Below are 21,809 nucleotides of genomic sequence, written 5' to 3'. Positions count from 1 at the left end.
CATGTTCGGTGTTTGACATTGTTTAACACTGTTGAATATTTAAGAGTGGCAAACAAAATAGTGTTTGTACAAATATCAAATCAAACTTTATCTGTCAAAATATATCAAATATTTGACCTCCGGGCAAACAGTGTACGGCCACCTTTAGTTGAGATTTCCATGCCAAATAACACGCCTCGAATGCATTCTGAGTGGCAAACTCTAGAATACGCGTAACCACAGTGCAAGTCGGAGGAAAATTCTTTGATTATTGATTATCGACTATTGATTGAATGACTATTAATCTTGAATGAATTTGAAGAAACAATATTTGCTGGGATTTTTTCATTCAATTATATCCCTTTCTTTAAATAAATACCATTAATGCACAAATGAATAAATAATGAATAAATACGAGTTATGATTTTGCGCGCTAGTACAGGATAGTTAAAGAAGGCCCGGGGAATACCTCTTTGAACAAGTTTCTGGACTTTCAAAATAAAGAAGAAAAGCCAATACCGCCCTTTGAAAAAAATATTGGGCAATTGTCATGTGGAAATTGGAGAAGAGTGCCGACACGGCATCATCTTATTCAACACTGATGGCTTCAATTTCATTTTGGATTGGAGGAAATCGGTGCAGTCTGTAATTGAATCGTTTGTTTGAGAAACCCCACGAGTTCATTTGACGCACTTGCGAGAAAACGGCAAATCGCTGTTTTTCTTAAAATTTTGACCTGGTCCTACTCTTAATAACATATATAATATATGTTGGTATCAGGTTCGATTACTACACCCAAAACATATAATGTGAAACCACTTTTTCATCAATATAACAGTTTAAGCCCAAAATAGAACGCTTTGAAGTTGATGGACTTAGTGTCTGTGGTAAATTCAGCGGTTATGAAGTGATTCAATTTAAATTTATGTACTTTTAATGTTCATAATACTCATACCAAGTAAGAATGGGGCTGTTTATAAGGTATGTTCTGCATCAGAGGACATTTCGATTAGGTTGAGTTGCACATGCTTCTTATGGCATTGGTAAACAATGAATGAAATTTTATTTGAAAACCCAATTGAAGGGGGTTCGTAGAACTAACTTTTTCTGAAATTTTGATAGTCGATGTAGGTACCTCCAAGGACTCAAGGTCTGCCAAAAAGTCAATTACGATAAAAGTGGCGTTTATGGGGTTTCTCAAACAAACGATTCAATTGTTACAATCGGCTTCTCAACTACGTTGGGCCTGATCACGAACGTCACTTTATGGTGAAAACGAAATGAATTGAATGCAAGGTTATGTGCACTTTATTTCGTTTTCATCGTGAAGTGGCGTTCGTGATCATGCCCGTTAGCTTGCTCGACGCAAGCTACAAAGTCGGAAAATGTGTAGAGCTCTTCTCCCTGAGGCTCTCTCATACTTCGTTCAACGACGGCATGTTGGAGAAAATAGTTGAAGTGTATATAACCTTGCATACAATTCATTTCGTTTGCACCGTGAAATGGAGTTCGTGATAAGGCCCAGATTCTGGCATATTTTGATGGATGTACGTCTTTCTGTTGTTACCTTGATCGCATAGCTTAAATAATCAAAATGCGAGATTACGGCAGTACAGAAGGAGAAGAGTTTGAGAGCATCAAATAAACTGGAACTTTCTTTCAAAAAAACATAAACCTTTCGGGAACACATAGTAGGAAATTTTTGTTCGGATCTCGAATGATAACGTTACATATAAACTACAAGATTTATAAAAGAAACAATAAATATGACTAACGTGTACGCAGAACTTCCCCTCCCACTTACTATGGTAGAGAAATTTGTTTTGTTGCGTTCATATAGTTTTCATCCTAGTATTTACAATGAAGTGTACTGTTTCCACTCTCAACTTCTGCTTTTGTTGGTCACTAGGTCATTATTGCAGCCCGTGGATAGCAGTATCGTTCAGGTTTCAAGTTCGCACAACAATTTACTGCGGTTGGTTCGCACGACTGGCAGCACGGTCCAGCACTGGCTGACCAGCAGGTTTCGTCAACATATTCACCCGGTGGGGGATAACTCAGCGCGGAGGTTGTCTCGGTTTGCATTGGCAGTGTTGGTGGCTGATAACGTGCCCGTTCAGCCCACGGGTAGTTCTCCTTCGGTGGCGGACAAACCGGCATGTAACTCATCTTTTGGGTTGTTTCGCTATCCATTGGTACTGGAAAATGTAACCGAAATAAGCTAAGGCTGGTGATTTATCATGTACGAATAACTTACACTCGGGACGTTTATAGGACAAAATAGGTTTGCAGGACTTTGGTGGCATTATGTTCTCCTTGTTCGCTGGGTATGAAAGCCTGTTAATTGTGTCGCTTTCTAGTTTGGCGCTGGGGATGTGTAGCAAGTTCTGTGGTACAATAGGATGCCGTTTCGACGCGCTCTTGCAGACAAAGTCATGTCTTGTGGTTGTCACCTCCTGAATTGGTCCATCGCCTATTAGCGATGCAGGTCTGGGAAGGATTGGCGAAGGACGATCGGCGTTGCAATACGTAGGATAAGAGAGCTAGTAAATTGAAGAAAACCAATTAAAACAAAAATTCACTCGATGCCCAATCCAGTTGCGATAGTGTTATTGTCTAGTGAGGTCATGCGTCGATGTTTCTATCTATTGTGACATGCAACAACTGTGTTCAAACTATATATACACATCATTTGATTTGTGTGCGACAGTGTACGGATCAAATTGGTGGACAAACCGAATTACCTTGAAATGTATGAATATGAGTATTTTAGTGTGCTCTTAATGTTGAAAATGTTGTCGGCAATTATCGACTTTTTGATTAAAAGAAATTGGAGTGGTCCACGACATAGCTAGGATATACCTTGTAAACGGTGTCATCTTCCAGTTTCTGGCATGGTATTCGTAACTGCTCCACAGGACGAATAGCTGGCGGTCGTTCGCCACTGGAACTATGATAACTTTCCTTGTAGACTGTCTTTGATTCGAACCCAGAATCAGCAGGTACATGCAAGTTATTGAAGGGAGGAATCTTCTTCGCTCGTTCTGTCGCACAATTCGGCATGAAACTTTTCTTGTACGTTGTGTCGTTTTCCATCGAAATAGCTGGTGGTTGATAGCCGGCTCGTCGTGCCCACGGGTAATCCTCCTTAGGTGCTGGACACACTGGAGGATAGCTAAGTTTTTGTGTGGTCTCCGATTCCATTGGCACTAGAAAGATTATTGTCAGTACGATTACTCATAGGTAAGTGAAGAACTAGAGCCTCGAATACCTTCAGATCTCGTGTACGCGCGGATTGGCTTACACGAGTGGGCCGGTGTGAAGTGTGCCATATCAGGACAACTATACGAGAGCTGATTGACAGTTTGCTTTTCGAACGGTGCACTGACGCTGCGAATGTGACCTTCGGGAATAATTTTGTACCGTTTTGGTGTGGTTTTCGCAACATAATCATGTCGACTTGTGGTAACTTCTTGAATTGGACCCGAACCCATCATTTGGTTGCCCGTGGGCAGGATGGGCTTTTGGCGTTCAACGTTATTGTAACAAGGGTAGGATAACTGTGAATTAAAACAATAATAAGAATAACATTTTTAATTGGATAACTATATGTTAGAATTGATGGTGTGAATTTCTGTTTTTTTTACTCATATATTTCGGTATATGTTAGTGTTTTGTAGTGACTATTGTTGTTTTCGATAGTTTATCGTTGTATAAAAATTATAACGATCAAAAAAATGAAAGTGGAAGTGAGATCCGATATGCGGGTATGAACATTTAAAAGAATTTAGAAGGTTTAAAAGAATGTATTCTATTATTTCCGTGTTTCCAAGATTCACACTCACTACATTGTTCGATCAATTGCAATGCAATGGATCAAAATGCCCGTTCTACATCCCATGAAGAGATTAGATCTTCTTCACAATGTTTCGCCAATAAATCCGGTCCATGGATGCAATCCTCCAATCCCGGATCTCATCAATTCTTTGCATGTTCCAGTGGCCAACAACCTCTCTCAATGGCCTCCTCTTCTTGTCCCCATCGGATTCGATGCGAACTTACATGTTCCGCCCTATCGCACTCGTCCAGCCTTGGTTATTTTCTGGACGCAGTAGAGTTGCACCAGCCCGGTGTAAATACTCCTTTTCTTCACTCCGTTTTCATGTACACCGGCATATATAGGGCTCGGCGTTCGAAAACATCGAGTACTTGTGCGGTAATAGATGACTACTGGTCGTATCAGGGATTTGTACATGGTACACTTCGTACGGGGTCTTAGTTTGTTGGAACTTTATGGAGCCCATAGTAGGCATGACTTCGGTTGATTATGCGTTTTCGAATTTCACGGTCGTTGTTGTCGATCACAACGCTACTACCAAAAAGTATTCTGTTACGATCAGTCCCTCCTGCTAGCCTCAATCTCAGACTCATTGATCCCAAGACCAATCAGGCCTGCTTCGTGTTTCAGTCGGTTATAGAAAGGCGCTACCGTTGTATGTGTTCTTCCGAATACGACTACGTAATCGGGGAAGCAGATAAACTGACTGGATTTGTTGAAAATCGTGGCCCACATGTTGAAGCTCGCTGTTCGCATAACACCTGCCAATGCCACGTTGAAGTACAGATACAAGAGTCCATCGCCTTGACGAAGTCCCCTGTAAGTCTCAGAGGATTCCGGCAGATCGCCTGAGATCCGCACACTGTATGGCACACCGTTCATCGTTGCCTGAATTAGTCGTTAAGCTTTCTGGAAAAACCGTGCGCACTTATAATTCTTCATAACTGTGGTCGGTCGATAGTGTCATATACAGTTTTGAAGTTGACGAAGATTGAGGGGCGCTGGATACTTGCGGCACTTATGGAGGACCTGCTGTAGGGTAAAAATCTGATATGTCGTCGAACAACCGGGCATGGATCCAGCTTGATGACTTCCCACAAATCCTCTTTTTATTGGTCGGTCGATCTGGGATATAATTTTGTAGGCACCATTCAGGATCGTAATTGCACGGTAGATTCCACAATCCAGCCTGTTACCTTTTTTATAGATGAGGCAAATTATTCTTTCTCTCACTTCTTCTGGCAGCTGTTTCGTGTCCAGATACTGACTATCAATCGGCGCATACACTGTAAAAGTTTTCCCAAACCTCCCCTGAAGCACTCCGCGGCGAGACCCGTCTTTAACCCATTCTCTACGGCAGTGTGCTCCGTCGGAGTGCTACCGCTGAACGGAGCATTGCGCTCAAAAGTATGCACATCGCGCTGGTGTGATCGATGTGCAGTATCACTCTCATGTCGTTCAAAGACGACGCTTGTACACACAGCTCATCGCGCGGATGACGTCTATAGACGATACTCGTAGCGAAAGGGTTAACACATGCTTTGTGGTTCTTTAGCTGATTAATGGCCTCAATTTCACCCCTCGTAGGAGGTGGTACGTCGTTATTGTTCACTGCATTGGTGTAGTCGTCCTTAACGCTATATGGTCGGTGTTAAGTCAGACCGGACCATGTGACATTTTCATGATTTCGAGAAAAACGAGCTTGAAGTGCTAATTGTAAAAACATCAAGTATCATGCCAAAAGTTATTTGACTTCCTATACGTACATGGTCCACTCTGACTGAACCAAATGAAGCATTTTTTAAGATTTGGTTCACTATGACTGAACAATTTCGAAATATTTCTCAATCAAATAACAGTTGTGAGTCAAAGTATGCCACTCTGTTATGAAAATAAGAGCGAGAAGGGATGTGAGGCTGGAACCGCGTAAACAGTTGGTTGCGTTCAGTATAATAGTCTCTGCCATCTAATACAGGCATGAATATGATTGCACGGCTTACATGTTACAGCATATATTCCCCATTTTCAATCATCTTAGACAGTATTCGTCAATAGAATCGTCAAATTCGAATTCATTGTATATTAGCGATTATTCACACTTAAGACCAGAATTTTTCATTGATCCGTTCAGTCAGAATGGATCAAGTTCATTTTTTAATATACTCAGAATGTGTACATTTTACACAAACGGGTTCAAGCACATTTCAACAAGGCACCTATTAGCTTCAAGAAAAAGTTTGGATTCGGCGCTTGGAAATTGTTTATATTCAATATACAAATGATGGACACCAGTGTTTGCCAAATGATCCACTCATTGAAAAAATCGCTTTCGTTCGTTCAAATATGATCTTTCAGGAAACATTTCCCCCAGCGGTATTCTATTGTTATTATGTGCTGCAAATCACGACACAAAGAAGAACGAGACAACTCTGCATCGGCTCGCTCTTCATTGCACACCAGCATGCAAGCAAAGCTATCATATACGCTTTCGGTGCAGAAAGCTTATTTTCTTCTTTGCCTCTAACATATGCATATCGACCTCTCCATGCATCATGAAACAGCAGGATCGTACGGACAACGCATAGCGAAAGATTCATATTCAACTAATGTAGCAGATCCTGATTTTTAAGTCTCAGAGAGTGCAAACTATATGATTATTTAGCTCGATAGAGGCTAAGGGAAAGGTAGTCAGATTATATTTTCCATTTTTAACGCGCTAACGCCGCGTTTTATCTCTTTTCCCATTCGCTGCTCTCCGCAAATGATGACGTAATTTTTCTTGTATCATTTATTGCTTTGCACTTGTCTGTGCAGTGGGTTTCGCTATAGTAAAATGGGACGATATATGCGGTTCAAACTTGTATGCAGGCTTCGAAAATAGTGTGCCATGTTTGATACAACTCGAATATGCAAACAACAGTCTTCGTTCCTTTCTTAGTTTAATCACTAAATGTTACACAAGTGATTACTGACATTCATACAAGTATCTGAATGATCCTCTCATATTTGGTTATATGTTCGTGAGAGTTTACTTGCATGACACATTGTGTATCATTCGATTTTGATCGAAATCCAAACACTGATGGACACATAATCCACTCTGTCTGCACATGATATAGAGCTAATTCGCCATGGTAAATGGTACATGGCTCTGACTGCATACTATGAGGGTTTTCCGTTGATCAATCATAGCAATTTCGATCTATTATTCCTGCTGTATGCGTGGTTTTCTAAATCTGATAAATGTGGTACGTAGCTTACATAATGCTTAACCAAATGTAATCAGTAACTCGAAATTGTCAATTTTGCGACTTGGTCCTCTCTGACTTACCACCGACCATATAATATTGTTTGATGATTTCATATCATATATATATCAATATATATATCAATCATGGTTTACAAAACGAATTAGGTAGTACACACTGGTATAAAATGATCAATTTTATCTGTTCATTGTAACTTTGTTCAATGTGGAATATGATCGAAAATACGATCTACCATCCTCAACTCGTTCGACGAATTTTCAGTGGACGCATTTCTTTTCATATGAGACTTCTCCGTTGTATTGCAAATATTGTTTTTACAAATTCTTATCGATCATTCTGCATTGAGTGCCTAGATGACTTCCAAAGCGCTCGCGAGACACAATTACACTAGACAACTCTCGATATAGTGGAACGATCTATCTTTCGAAGAAACCCAGTATTTATATTGCTTCCGGGGTCTGTAACCCCTAGTTTTAATCTAGTTCCTTTTTTATTGTACAGTAGAACCCAGATTATCCGCGAGTGGTTGTTCCGCGGTGTGGGTTATCCGCTAAAGCGATTTCTATAGTAATTATATAGAGGTCCCCAGAACATGTCAGTGAGTGGTAGATTCGTGCTCTTTTGTTTTGGTCATGGCTATCACATTATCCGACCACTGGTATATACAACTTCATAGATGGATAGTTTAATGATTTCTGTATTGAGGAAACAGTTTTTAACCCAGTTTATGCCAAGCGTTCGAAACAGCAACTTTGATTATATTTCAAGGCATATGATAAGGTTATGGCATCGAATGATAGCTTAGTCTTTTAGTCTACTATCAATTTCATTTAATTTTGTATAACTTTATTGAGCAATAAATTCGGTTGTTCAGTGATTATTTTTCCGAGGCTCCGCTATATACCGATGATCAGTTTCGACGACGATTCCGTATGCGTCGCAGGTTGTTTTTAAGGATTAAAATAGCGGTTGAGGAGAGAAACGAATATTTTATTCAGCGACCAGATGCCACTGGAAAACAAGGATTAACAGGTTTCCAAAAGTGCACGGCTGCCCTTCGCCTACGAATCTCCATCGGATGCAATAGACGAGTACGTTCGGATTAGTGAATCCACGGCTCGAAAGTGCCTGTTGGAATTCTGCCGTACAGTGGATCAAGTATTTAGTGACGAATACTTGCGGTCACCAACTCGTGCTGATTTGCTACGTGTCGGGGAGGAACGTGGTTTTCCGGGCATGTTGGGATCCCTTGATTGTAGTAATTGGCAGTGGAAGAACTGTCCTACTGCCTGGGCGGGACAATATAAGAGAAGAAACCAACGATCATCCTCGAGATAGTTGCGTCTTATGATCTATGGATCTGGCATGCCTTTTTTGGCATGCCCGGATCCAATAACGATATAACTGTGATGCATAGATCCTCGCTTATCTACAACGGAAAAACCCCACCAGTGTCGTTTGAAATCAACGGCCACACGTACAACACCGGTTATTATTTAGCTGATAGTATTTATCCAGCTCTCGCCACATTAGTGCAAACGATCCCTTCTCCCGTTGGTCAAAAACGGAAGATAAGCTTGATGGAGCAAATTTTTGTTCGGTAGATTAATGTTTTCTTTTTTATTTTATTTAGTATTTTGCAGAAAAGCAAGAACCTGCTAGGAAAGACGTTGAGCTGGTTTTGGGGTGTTGATGGCCCGGTTCGCCATTATTAAAAACCCAGCTAGAATTTGGAGTAAAGCCGATTTGAAATCCATTATGCGTACCTGCATTATCCTTCAAAATATGATAATCGAAGATGAAAGAGCTTTGTACATGAAAACATTAATGGCGAAGTACCTGTGGATGATTTTGCAGCGTATTTGAATAGGTATCAAGAAGTGCATAATGCCAGAGACGAATGAACTCTCAGAGTTTAAAGTCTCTCTAATTCAATACCTTCCTTCCTGCATAATGCCAGGCTTCATCATCAACTTCAGAATGATCTGATTGAGCACTTGTGGAATGTCAAAGGCGATGAAGAGTAGTTTGATACCCTTTTCAATGATGCTTAATTTTTTCTCAATTTTTATTGAACAACATAAATTTCGATAACATTGTCCGAACTCAAGAATTTACTGATTACAAATATATTTTCTATGTTATTTGCTTAGTAAAACTCCCACATTTAGCACTTCTTCATCATCTGAAGGAATCGAGCTCGATTCCAGTTCATCTCTGGCTTGCTGTCTGGTTTCGGCAAGAATCCTTTGTTGTTCCAACAAATAAAATTTACGAGCAGTCTCATTCAAACCATCAAGATTCATCGACATGATTGTGTGTTTGGCCATTCTGCTTAAAGCTTGGGCTTTTTGCTTGCTGTAGGTGAGCCTTTCCTTTGCAGCTGCAGCCAGTTCACTTCCAGCTTTGGCGATTTTTAGACCAGCTTGAGCATATTCGGATCCAAGTACAATCTTCCGAGCCTTAGCGGCCTACTGTTCGATCGGACAACTGGTAGATGTAGACTCAACATTAGTCATGCTGGTATCATTTTGGGCCGACTCAGCAGTTTCCGAATGTCCTCGTTTTTGGGTAGCTGGTGCCTAAAATAGACATTTTCTTTAATATGTGTGTTTATCTCAACAGAAATGGTATGTGTACCTTCACGCAGTGATACAGCTGCCACTTCGGAGCATATTGTAGTAGCACGTAACAGTGCATTAACGTGAAGAATGATTTCTCCGTCAACGCAAACAGTGTAACAGCTTGTTTAATAAAATCTTCCTACGAAGCTCCGCTTGGACATCGGTTTTCAATTTGCGCCAGACAACCAACGAATTTGCTGACCATTTTGCTTATATGATGCCACCTAGCTTTAATCTCACTCGGGGCACGAAGTTCTGGGTTCCCTGGTACTGATTTTTCCGTGCAGATTTCAAAGCAAACTTCCGTAAACACGGTCGTACATGGTTAGCGACCGTTGGTTTATGTCAACACTTGCGTCTTGTGATGTATTTAACCATGCTAGGCATAACGCCTCGTCCTCAGTCCAGTTGCTTCCTCTTTTCGATGCACTCATTTCGAAGTAATATTATCACGTAAAAATCACTATTTCATAAAACAACTTTATCAAAACGGAGAATTAAAACAACATTTTGACGTTTACTGCGAATAGCAACCTTGCGATGAGTTGCTACTGTGCTGCCAAATTCACGAACAGGCTGCTACCCAGGGGGTGCGTTATTATTTTACTAACCAGAATGGCAACTCCCGGTGTGGTTGCCAAGTTATGGTGAAGGGTTGCCTAATTGAGTTTAGCAACCGAATTTAGCAACTGGTGGGGATGCTCTTATGCGATTTTTCGATTTTCTTTCCATTTTCCGGAAAAACGGAAGAAGGGAAAGAAACCATTTCTTGAATACTGGGGTTTCTGTAACGCCAATAATCAAAATTACAACAATTACTTTCGTTAAAAAAATATTTCTACAGCTTAGTCGTCAATGGGTTATGTGGGCGGTGGAATGTTGGACGTTTTTTCGAGCTCCGAAAAAATAAAACAAAGAATTTTTAACTATCCATTATATCATTATTTGTTTATCTCTCTTCTAACAATAAAACAAAACCTGAACGGAAAAAAATGTTCATAATTAAAATAGTTACAAGCTGATAGAGTGAGGGGGTTCAAAAAAAGGCAAACCATGGCGAACACGATTCCAGCTCATGTCATATACATAGCTCATATATCAGTTATTTTTCAATAGTTGATAATTTTGTTTTTCGAAACCGAAAGTGATTTTCGTAAGATTATTGTAATTTTTTCTTTCAGTACAAAGTATTTTTTCCAATAGTGTACAAAGATAGCATTAATGATTGATGAATCCGGATCATTTCTACTACATCAATTCTTACATCTCGTTTAAAGAACCTAGTTCATACAACAAACGACCTGTTGTTATTCTGATTTTCAGATTGAATTTTAAATAGTTAAATTTGGGATTTTGAATTATGAACGAACTAAATTCGAAAAAAAATGTTCCGAACATTCAAAGTCCTACATGAAGCATTCGGCCGTATTGCTAGGTACAGACCGTTGTAATTCTTCTATCGGAATTAGATGAGAGACAAAAAATAGTTGTTGTATTCCCTATAGCAATAGCTAGCAATCAGCCTTATTTTTTTCTAATAATCTGTCAAACATCAAATTTATAATGTTAATTCATCGGATCGTATAGTCAAATTAGATCTAAAGAACTACTTAGGCTGCAAATGGAATCAAATGTTCAAAACATTGCTGTGAAAACTTTGTTCGCTCTTATTGATTGCTACTCACCGACGTGACGGTATTTTTCTCCAAACATCCCGGGGCCATCGACAGATTGTTTCGTGGTGGTATTGGCAGTGGTCGCGCATTGCCCGCGATTGAGGCAGGGTCGGTATTATACGATGTTTTGTACACGGAATCACCTTGAAATTCTACTTCCGGCGGCTTGTAGCATGATATGGGTTTGCAGGACTGTCTTTTCGACGGCTGTACATAGCGCTGCGGGGTAGTTCAGAAAAGTGTTAACGAAGCGTTCGTTTTGACATTCACAAGGGCAGATAGAGTTTTCGCTTGAACTTACCACTTTTTTCATAGGCATACAGTCGGGTCGTCCACAAGAGCAGCGGTGGCATTGCTGTTGCTGGGGAATATTGCCTTGCGAATTCTGCTTCGAAGGGACGTTATTGGCACCACAGCATTGCGCCATTGCCGGATCTGGGGTACTGATTGGGCAGGGATTACAGCCGACGCTTGCGGTTACAAAATCACACGGTACGCCATCGTTGTTGCAATAGCCACTAGTATCAACATTTGTCGCGATAGGAACGCTTGCACAAGGTTCTTCAACTCTCTCAATGATTTGTTCTGGGCAGACTCCAGATGTGAGATTGCTTCATTTGTTACATTTTGTGCAATTTCATGTTGAATTTCAGTGTCAAATGAAGCTCGTTTTTTTTTATTTGATCGATAAAAACCATTAGATCAGATGGCGCCTAACCTGGCAAGTCTATCAAGCGCCAGCTGTCTGAAAAAGTCGAAAAGAGATAATGGAAAAACCTACCTAGCTTCGTCATTCTCCATTTCAGTTGAAGGAACAAAGTCAATCTGATTTGAACTTGAATAAATAGAATATGCTTCTCAGCGGGGCCGAAATGAAACTAGAGTGAAATTCCTGAACTTGTAATTTCGAAAACCCTTCAATCGAGAAATCAGGCGACAAATTTTCCCTTACTCGTGACAGATTTACGGACTAGTGGGTGAAAAATGATTCTTCGGTACCTGCAGCAGTTGGCGTTGGTTGCTGCGATGGATTGGGAACAAGCTAACGGAACAAGTAAAGAAATAGGGTGGCATGAATCAACATGCATTATCCACCCATCGAGCCACTGAATATCCTAGGTTTATTACGTGCAAGTGTGATTGGTTATTATTGATCCAAAAGTTGCCGTGTGCACGCTTTGATGCATGGCGGATAGATTTTTGATTCTATCGAAAACGCTTTGTTTGGAGCGGGAGGTGTTTTATGAATTGGAATGAGGAATGACTGCGACCTGGATATTTGCTATATGGTTGTGTATGGACATGGACACCAAAGTTCGCAGTCGTTAAAGTTCTTTATCTATGTCGTTCGAGTTGAAACTGAAGACACGTGTATGTATGAAAATATTATACCGTCATTGTTGTACGTAATCCATGTCGTTTACCGGGGTACGCGCTATCTGTGATGTGGCGGATATTCAATTCAAAAGAAGCTTTCAAAAGCAATCGATTAATCCATTTGATCCACATTTCATAAGGTTTAGATTAGTTCAGATCCGTACTATATAATACATTATGTTTCATGGAGACATAGAACTTTGAATTGAAATAAGTCACAGATAAATTGCTTTAATTGCCATGAGTTTGGGATTCATTCGGGAGATAATTCTTGGTAGTTTCAATTTGGATATGATTTCCGACAAATGGTTATCTCGACTGGCACGAAGGAACTCCAATTTTTGATCATTTTTCGCTGCAATGGACAGGGATGGTAAAAAATCACATTCAACGATCAATGAATAAGTATATCCCTCTAGTCCGATGTTTTTAAATCACCCCCAGCAGGCGAGGCTCTTTTATTCTTCATATGTACACAGAGAGAATACTTGGAACGGTGAGCTACCAAGATCTCAAAAAAGCAATATGAGAGCGGAATCCCCACTGCTTGCACTCTCGAAGCATTACTTCTACTACTCAAGTTTTATCGTGAGTGCAAGCCACAAACGATTAATCCCATTCCATAGAGCGGATGATGAGTTCTTGATCGGAAAGTGTAACAAGAGACGATCAACTGAAATCTTACGACACTCATCGAGGGATTTTTAATTCTCTATTGCACAGACCGCAGTCAGTGGCTGACTCAGTCTCGTGTCGATTTTATTTTGCTGTCGTCTCCCGCCCGATAAACTGCAGACGGGTAATGGATGCAATTGATTAATTTTATTACCAGCAGATTTGGGCGAATCTCATCCCGCCCAAAATCGGTTTTAGATTCCAATAATTCTGAACATTCACATTTCTCTCCAAATAATTTTACCAATAGTAATTCAATTAGTGACTTCACGAAACACCTTTCGAATTCGATTGAATTTCAGACCCTTTTTTATTTTGTAGATAAAACGGATCACATATTTGATTAATTCAATTCTGTGTGGTTACGTTCTTCGTTGCGAATAAATGTAATGAAATAGTATGGACGTATGATATTCATGTATCGTGGACTTCCGACATATGTGGCAGTAGATTTATCGAACGACTAATGTTTTTTTATATCCCTTCAAACTTGTTGCATCTCTCAAATGTACATACTGCTTTGACCGCAGATTTGCATGGTTGAATCTGGTTAATTTCGGGTATTCAGTCTTCATATTGTCGAATGAATACTGTTGGAACAATAGGTATCGCAGCAAATGATTATCAACATCCTACCTTATCATCAAACGGTATGCGAATAATTTCAGTGAACTGACGGCATTGGAATATATGCTTTGTGAGGACCACACAATTACTATCAGAGCGAATAAACGTCCGACTGGAAGTCATGAACATCAATTCAATGTGCCCAATATAAATTTATCCTTTGAAGGTCATTAACCTTTCTAAAGATGGTCAGATGGAATATATTCCAATGTCGTCTGGAATAACCTGTCCAACACCTTATGATCGTAATATTGTTTTTGCTATTATTCTGATGTTTCATAACACGGCACTCTATTGATTATTCGCCGAAAATGAATAAAAAATATCCTTGAAGTTAGCCTACGGTTTTAGTAGCAGTGCAATATGGTGAGCCAGTCTCAGGATAAGAAAACATTTAAAAATAAAGCTTTTTTTTTTTTAATGAATCAATAGTAAAACAAAACGTCAAAAAATTTCTCAGCTTTGTGATAGCAGATAATCATTATCCATTTGAGTTGTATGAGTATTCCATCCCCCCACAAACTGTGGATAGTCTATCTGCATACAAATTATGTAGAGTGCCACAATCCAAAAAAATTATGAGCAAATATTTACGTGCTTAAACAAAAAAACACATGTTGACATATTTGCGCTAATTTATGTTTTTTGATTAATTCAAGGTAATCAAGGTCATTTCTAGACACCAGTTTACTCGGCCCCGAAAAAAGTGGTCTGTATTTGGGCAGGCGGAAAAATATATCTCGCAAGACCACGTGTTCGATGTCGTAATAGCCTTGGCCAATAACGCATTTACATTAATTCATAAAATTAGTGATTTGAGGGGGATTATTGATTGTAGTCTCTTGATTAATTTAAACACCATCTGAGAAATCCTCTGTGAAACATGAAACATTAAAGTCGTCCTATCTGCTGTAGCGCATTTTTTATTTTACCCAGTTTCATCGAAGTAAACGCGCTCGGAAAGGAAAATTGAACGCCCGGACGAGAGAGCGAGAATCTTACGTCATAGAGACACTCATTCCCATGGAGCAAAGTCTTGTTAGGAGTTGAAAACAAAACGAGGAAGGAGAGTAACTCAATTATACGAACTAGTTTCAGTCTAGCAATGCTTTGGTCAACTCAGAGTTACAAAGGGAAAATCATTTGGTTATGATGGGTGAGGATTAATAGTTAGTCGCAGTTTGCACAGATTGCGATCTGTGCAGTTTGCGATTAATCGTAAATCACATCATGCTCCCTTGTTTTCCATCCTTGGCAATGGAGAACTTATACCAGATATAACACGGCGATTGTTGTTTTCCAATGCGTCAATTGTCTACGGCTTATCGGTGTAGATCAGTGAATTCATAAAACTCCACAAAAAACTATGGATGGGTTATACCTATGATATAACCGCAAAGTTGACGTAGGACTGCCGTTGGCTTAGTAATAAATCGTATTTCTTCAATTAGCAATAATCCCACCTCGGATGTTCCTCATTGGGTACGATATCGCCGCTGCGCAGATGATGTATGTGAATCGAACTTCGAATCGAATCGTATTGGGAAAACACATTCCGGTTTACAAAAAATGCACGCGAGTACAAAACTACCCGTAGTTTACTTCTGTTTTGCAATGCCAATTTCCCCAGGCTCCACGGTTTTGAAATCTGTGTTAGGGACGCATTCCAATTTGCAATGCCGATGTCCACAGGCTCCATGATTTTGAAGTTTGTGTTAGGGAAACATTCCGATTTCCAGAAACGCAAGCGAGTACAGAAGTACCCGCAGCTTGCATCTATTTTATAATGCCGATTTCCCCAGGATTCTTGATTTTGAAGTCTGTGTTAGGGAAACATTCCGTTTTCCAGAAACGCTAGCGAGTACATAAGTACTCGAAGCTTGCATCTGTTTTGCAATGTCGATTTCCTCAGGCTTCATGGTTTTGATATCTGTGTTAGGGAAACATTCCACTTTTCAAAAACGCAAACGAGTACAAAAGTACCCACTGTTGGATCTAATTTGCTATGGCAATTTCCACAGGCTCCATGATTTTGAAGTCTGTGCTAGGGAAACATTCCGATTTCCAGAAACGCGAGCAGGCACAAAAGCACCCGCAGCTTGCAACTATTTTGCAATGCCGATTTCCCCTGGCTCCATGGTTTTGAAGTCTATGTTAGGGATACATCCATCCATTCCAGCGATCGTACCTCAATCGTTGCGCAATCATAACTGAGTGGATTTCCGAGCGGCACTCGCTTATATACCGATTGGTGTGATTTCAATAGTCTGTTTCGAAAGCAATTTTAGGGCTATTGAAACATGTTTTTGAATCAAAAAGTAACAAGCATATAACGCGTAGACATTTTATCTTTCGAATGAAGTGTTTATCATACCATTTCGTTCAGTTTTTTAGGAGCTATTAACGATCAAAATCTCGTTCTCCGGCGTAACGCTTTCGTTTTCGAAACATTGAACTTACACCCCAGTATAGAAATGAAAGACGTAGTCCTACGTCAAAAGTATCCAACGGTGAGGAATCGAATGTTCTCGAAGACCAATTCACCGGTTCATTACGAGAAATAATTCGTTGACCGAACGTTTCTTCTGATAAAGCACGATGTGACATGATGCACTGTCTGTTGAAACCACCGCTTCTCCTCATTAGGGCCATTCAATTGTAGTTCAAAAAACTCGGTGATCTTCACTCTGTAGCGGTCAATTTTTCTTTTCAGTCCGGCTTTTATTTTGGATAAAAACGATTCCACCGGCCCGTGGAGTGTAAACAGTGACTTTTTAAAAATGCAACGGTGTTTCGATAATGGCACAAAAACTTTTGATCCTTTTCGCGTGCAACCATATATTAATCAAGTGTTTTCAAGCGACTTTTGTGCAATGTTTAGTCCCTAGGAAGTCGAAACAGGTTTTACATGATCATCGCATTTGATGATTTTCGTCATGTTATCGACATTTCTGACATCTAGCCGGTCAGATCGTAGTGAATGTTCCATATGAAAAAACTGGAACGAAATCATCGAACTTTTTGGCATTTACAGTATAAGAGCCATACACACTGCGCACTGTTCGATATTCAAGGAATATGGAGATATTTTTTTCTGTTTGTGTCCGTTTTTGACGCGTTCTCAAACAATACTAACCAAACAAAGTATACGTATTTACTATTTTTTAAGCACTACCTAGTGTAACACAATCGCATACCTACAAAACGCGATGCAAATTACTAACACCATCTATCTAGAACAATGATTTTTCTTCATCTGAAGGAAATCTAAAATACTCGGAAGTTGTAATGATCGTTTCAAAATTTACGTTTGTGAGATTGTTCAGAATTCCAACTTGCCACTCAGAATACAGTCAAGGCTTGATATTTGGAATAAGACATCTCAACCAAGTACTAATATAAATGACACAAGTAGTACTACGTTGAGACGACGAAGTTCCTCTAGGGACGTTAGTGCAATTGAATGAGAAAATACGCGACGGATTACACTCTGTCATGCTTCAAAGATCCGAAAAATGAATAATTCAAGCTTGAAGTTAACTGATCGGTCTTAAGTGGTTGAAAATTTATTATATAGTCACCAACTGAAGCATAGCGGTATGACTTATTTATTCATTAAATTACCGATAACGTAAAAGCACTTCGTTTTGAACTGATAGAATCGCTTTTCTTCCGAAAGCTCTTCCGCATGTAGTTTGAAATTTATTACATCGTATCATTTCCGTACATTTGTTGATCAATAAAAACATTCATATCGCTCAATTCAAGTTTATTTTTATTCCAACGAAGAAACTTGTATGATTTAAAGCGTAACGCAATAACCTGTTGGTGTCCAGTTTTCAACATTTAGTTATTTGCATTTGATGCTCTTGGTAACTGCTTGTCTTGCTTCGAATTTTAACCATCCATCCAAATATATTCCAGTGTGACTCGCCGATTTCAATTTAGAATGATGTCGCACACTATGCAAACACTTCCGCTTTCGGTTGACCTGATTCTAGGAATCCATCGTTATGGCAGCGATGTGAACAGCGGCGGTTCAATCAATACCGAAATAAAATTAATTCTTACAAAGTATTCATAGCACACACTTTGATCTGACCTTTTTCATAAAATACCAATTCTTATTTCACACTTAATGTTTTTTTCTTCCGACACTAATGAGGTCAAACGTAGTCACACTCGGAAGCACTGTCTGGAACTAAAACAAACAGAATGATTTATAGCACCGTTGTTCGTTTTCTCCTCTGAACCGTACCAGTCTAACATCCCTTGGCTGCGACGCTTACAGGGCGACCGACGTGCGGTGACTGAAGCATATTGGAGTTGATCAGGCCGTACCTGACCTAGCTTCTCGCTGTTTGGGTGACCTCCAGGCTATCGCTGGCAGGAGTGCCTAAAATTCATTACGTCGAACAAAGAGTAAAGGACTCGGAAACAGTGCTTATTTTTGATTGAGCCTGAAACGTATTTAGATTTTGAATATTCCGTAAAACAGTATGCCGACTGAACTTTGCCTCCGACGAGTATACGTGGGCGTATGAATGGTTGTTGTTATTGTTGGTGTAACAAAACCACCCTTACCAGCCGGCGCATTTCCGTTGCAGACGAGCTTAGAGTGCGATAGCGAAGCTAGCAGCAGTGTGGGGCTTTCTAACGGTTATGTTATGCGATGACATGGAAGAATGGTTTCGCTTTCGCTACTATCCCACCCCATCGAAAACCAGGCCGCTCAACCGAAACAAAAATTTCCATGTTTCTTGTAGTGCATGATTTGCATGAATTAAACTTAGCTCTAAATTTGGTGAACTTTTTCCATTATAACGACTGGTCGCTGCGAATTGAGTTCTGATTCGGAATGAGGGTTGATCGAAAAAAAGTATTGCTCACGAAACACGAAGTATTTTGTATGCAATATACAATACACTTCCCACGCAACTTCTCTATCCATCTCGAATATCCGGCAGACCTGCTTTATTTCTGTACTCTAAAATTCTAAAGTTCTAAATATTGTCCCACTGTATTTGTGCAAATATGTGAATGTGTATTCGATTGAAATGAGTGTTTTATCATGGGAAATGATTTTCTTCTTCAAGCTAAAGTTCAAATAAATGAGAGATTTAGCCACAAGTTAAATTGCACTTTAGCTTGAAGTAGAAAATCATTTCCTATGATAACAAATTTAGTTCAATCGGATACACATATATTCCCAAATACAGTGAGGCAATATTTAGAACACTTTAGGACTCCTAAAGCAATATAGCAGATCTGCCGGATATTCGAGATGGGTAGAGAAGATGTGTAGGAAGAGTTTCAATGACCGAGTTTACATACATATCCTTGCAGGAATTACATTCAATCGCTCTAGAATGTTTGATTATATTGATTTGTTCTAAAGGCGGAATTCGATCTATTCAACGTGCTACATGCTACAAGTCAATGGTTCTTGCTTATTAGAGCGTCTCTCTCTGCGACAAAATTGGTCTTGTCGTGCAATGTTGGCCTTATCCAATGGCCTGCCGGTCGGTGCGGCGTGTGTAGCACGACATGTACGACAATATTGAAGCAACTACATCATTTATTGACGATTATCATAATTCATCATAATAATGGAACAGCAAAATATTTGATCATAAAAACAATAACATCAGAACAGATATGTTGGAGCAGTGAGCTCACGCATACTTTTGTGTAGTGGCTGTGATGGAAACAACATACAAAATTGCGCAAGTATCATATCCATTGTTGTTTACCATTGATTTGTAGCATGTAGCATGTTGAATAGGTGGAATGCCGCCTTAAGGGTTTGTTAGCAACAACTTTACTAATTGAAGACAAGTCCTTTTTTGATACCAATAACCTTTGGCGTGGACGAGGAGAATTCTAGTGAAATGGCTCCGAGATTTGATCGTGATGCGTAGCGATACGGAAATAACACAGGCTAGTGGTTGATATGGAAATGGATTTCGCTGCGGAACTAACAAGTGTATCATGGAAAGTAAATATTTAGAACATAGTGCTTCTTCCAGCCGGGTGATGCTGAGATCGATGCGGATACAGTTGATTGATCATTGTTGAGTTATTTATAGAACAGCAGCCCGATGTGTCTTGCAGAGCAGAGCAGTTGTATGGATGAATCGATCTAATTTCGACCGTGGATCGATCTCCATCGCTGTTGATTGTTGCGTGGACGTAACTATTCTGTAACAACACAAAGATGGTCAATGAGGGCCCTGAGTTTTGAACTCACGATCGATCGCTTACTAAGCGAACGCGCAACCAATGTGGCTTTTTATTATTTCATTAGATATTTAGTCAAGTATTCAAATCTCTTGCGACGCTTTAGGTAGTTCAGGTTAATCACGGAGAACCACTGCAAAGTATACAGTCTACCCAAGCTCTAGTGCTTAAATCTCTTGCGACGTGTTTAGGTATGTTTGCAGCCATTCCATGCCAAACCGATATACCAGCAGTTATTCTCAGATTTGCAGAAAATCGGAAGTTTTGTTTCTTATCGCAAAATATTATCGTATTTTTTTAATTTTCCTCATTAGGGTGCCTAAATGAAAATTTTAGGTTGGTCCGAAACAACTTTCTTTTCCCCTTTTTTTCTTCCAAAAATGACTTTGTTCAAAAATTCATAACTTTTAAACTACTTGACCGATTCGGATGATCGACATATCACTGTGTCGTGCCGCTATTGTATAGATGAGGTTTAAGGTGAAGGTGGAAGCTAGCCACAAATGGCTGCCACAATGGCGCTCATTTCTTTCATCTCCCTTCCTCACCCCTCGCTCGAAAATCAATAATTTTGCGAAACAGTGTGAAGAAAATGATCGTTTTCGCACACTTTCCATCAAGTAATATCAACCAAACTCTAATCGATTACTCACAAGATATTAAATTTTCATCTGCTGTTGCACTGTATAGTGGCAAACGTCGGAAAACTCGAGCTAGTGCTCTTGACGTTAAATTTTCATTTTTCAATCTTCGGCAATGGTTTTGTTTGGATTGGTGAAAGCATCGTTATTTTTTCGACACTGATTCCTGACAACATCATCGAAACAGCTATAAAAACCACTCAATAAAATGTTATTCCTGAGTCATAGCGAAAATCAATGGAATAAAATTGTGTTGATTCAATACAATTATTATTTTTACATTTAATGGGTCTATAACATGGGTCTATGACATATTATTCAAATGTTAGGCTGTGGTCTACCAACGTTGACTGTATGAAAAAGCCATTGTAAATGAATGTAGTACTAGACGATAAAACAAAGTTTTAATCATCCTCAGTTTGCGCGCGAAATTATAACTTGTATGCTCGTGCACGGTGTCACAGACTCTGCGTGTCTTGTGTATTTTTAGGCGTTCTTGGTATTCATTCAAAGTGAAAAATCAATAAACCAATGAAAAAACTCCACAAAATATTTTTTCTTCAACTATATTCAGTCTCAATAGTCATTTTATTCAGCCTCCTCAAAACAAAATTATTGATTCTGAGTCTGTGACCCCGTACGCGCGAGCATAGGAGGGTTAATTATAGGAAAATCATAGGTCATACTAATAAATATCCAATGAAAAGTTATTCTATGAAATGAAAATAATTATCGGTTACTAAATAATTGATTAGTAATACTTTATTTCCTGTAAAGTCTCATCAATCAACGTCGTTGATTTTTGTAAAGGAAATTGTCATTTATGAATATACAAATGATTCATTTTTTTTTAAATACACCCA

At 39.5% G+C, this 21,809-nt stretch overlaps 1 protein-coding gene across 3 annotated transcripts; it reads right to left on the bottom strand.

Annotated features, from left to right (window-relative positions):
• Nucleotides 1–1,664: 1,664 nt before the first annotated feature.
• LOC129777873 (stabilizer of axonemal microtubules 1) lies at nt 1,665–18,394 on the bottom strand. 3 transcript variants are annotated; one of them, XM_055784441.1, is made up of 8 exons: nt 18,324–18,344; nt 12,168–18,266; nt 11,688–11,997; nt 11,396–11,605; nt 3,251–3,539; nt 2,842–3,188; nt 2,237–2,522; nt 1,665–2,177 (listed from the first exon to the last, which is right to left on the bottom strand). In XM_055784441.1, the coding sequence occupies exons 2-8, from the start codon at nt 12,185–12,187 to the stop codon at nt 1,885–1,887; spliced, it is 1,755 nt and encodes a 584-aa protein (XP_055640416.1). In that variant the 5' UTR covers nt 12,188–18,266; nt 18,324–18,344; the 3' UTR covers nt 1,665–1,884. The 3 variants fall into 3 exon arrangements, with proteins under 3 accessions (XP_055640416.1, XP_055640418.1, XP_055640417.1); XM_055784443.1 differs by having other exon boundaries at nt 11,688–12,131; nt 18,168–18,266; nt 18,324–18,343; XM_055784442.1 differs by having other exon boundaries at nt 11,688–12,131; nt 18,137–18,394.
• Between the last annotated feature and the right edge of the window lie 3,415 nt (nt 18,395–21,809).

The sequence above is a fragment of the Toxorhynchites rutilus genome, chromosome 3 (genome assembly GCF_029784135.1).
Source record: "Toxorhynchites rutilus septentrionalis strain SRP chromosome 3, ASM2978413v1, whole genome shotgun sequence".
Taxonomy (NCBI): Eukaryota; Metazoa; Arthropoda; class Insecta; order Diptera; family Culicidae; genus Toxorhynchites; species Toxorhynchites rutilus.
The sequence above is the reverse complement of the archived record's forward strand: the minus strand, read 5'-3'. Positions and strand labels throughout refer to the sequence as shown.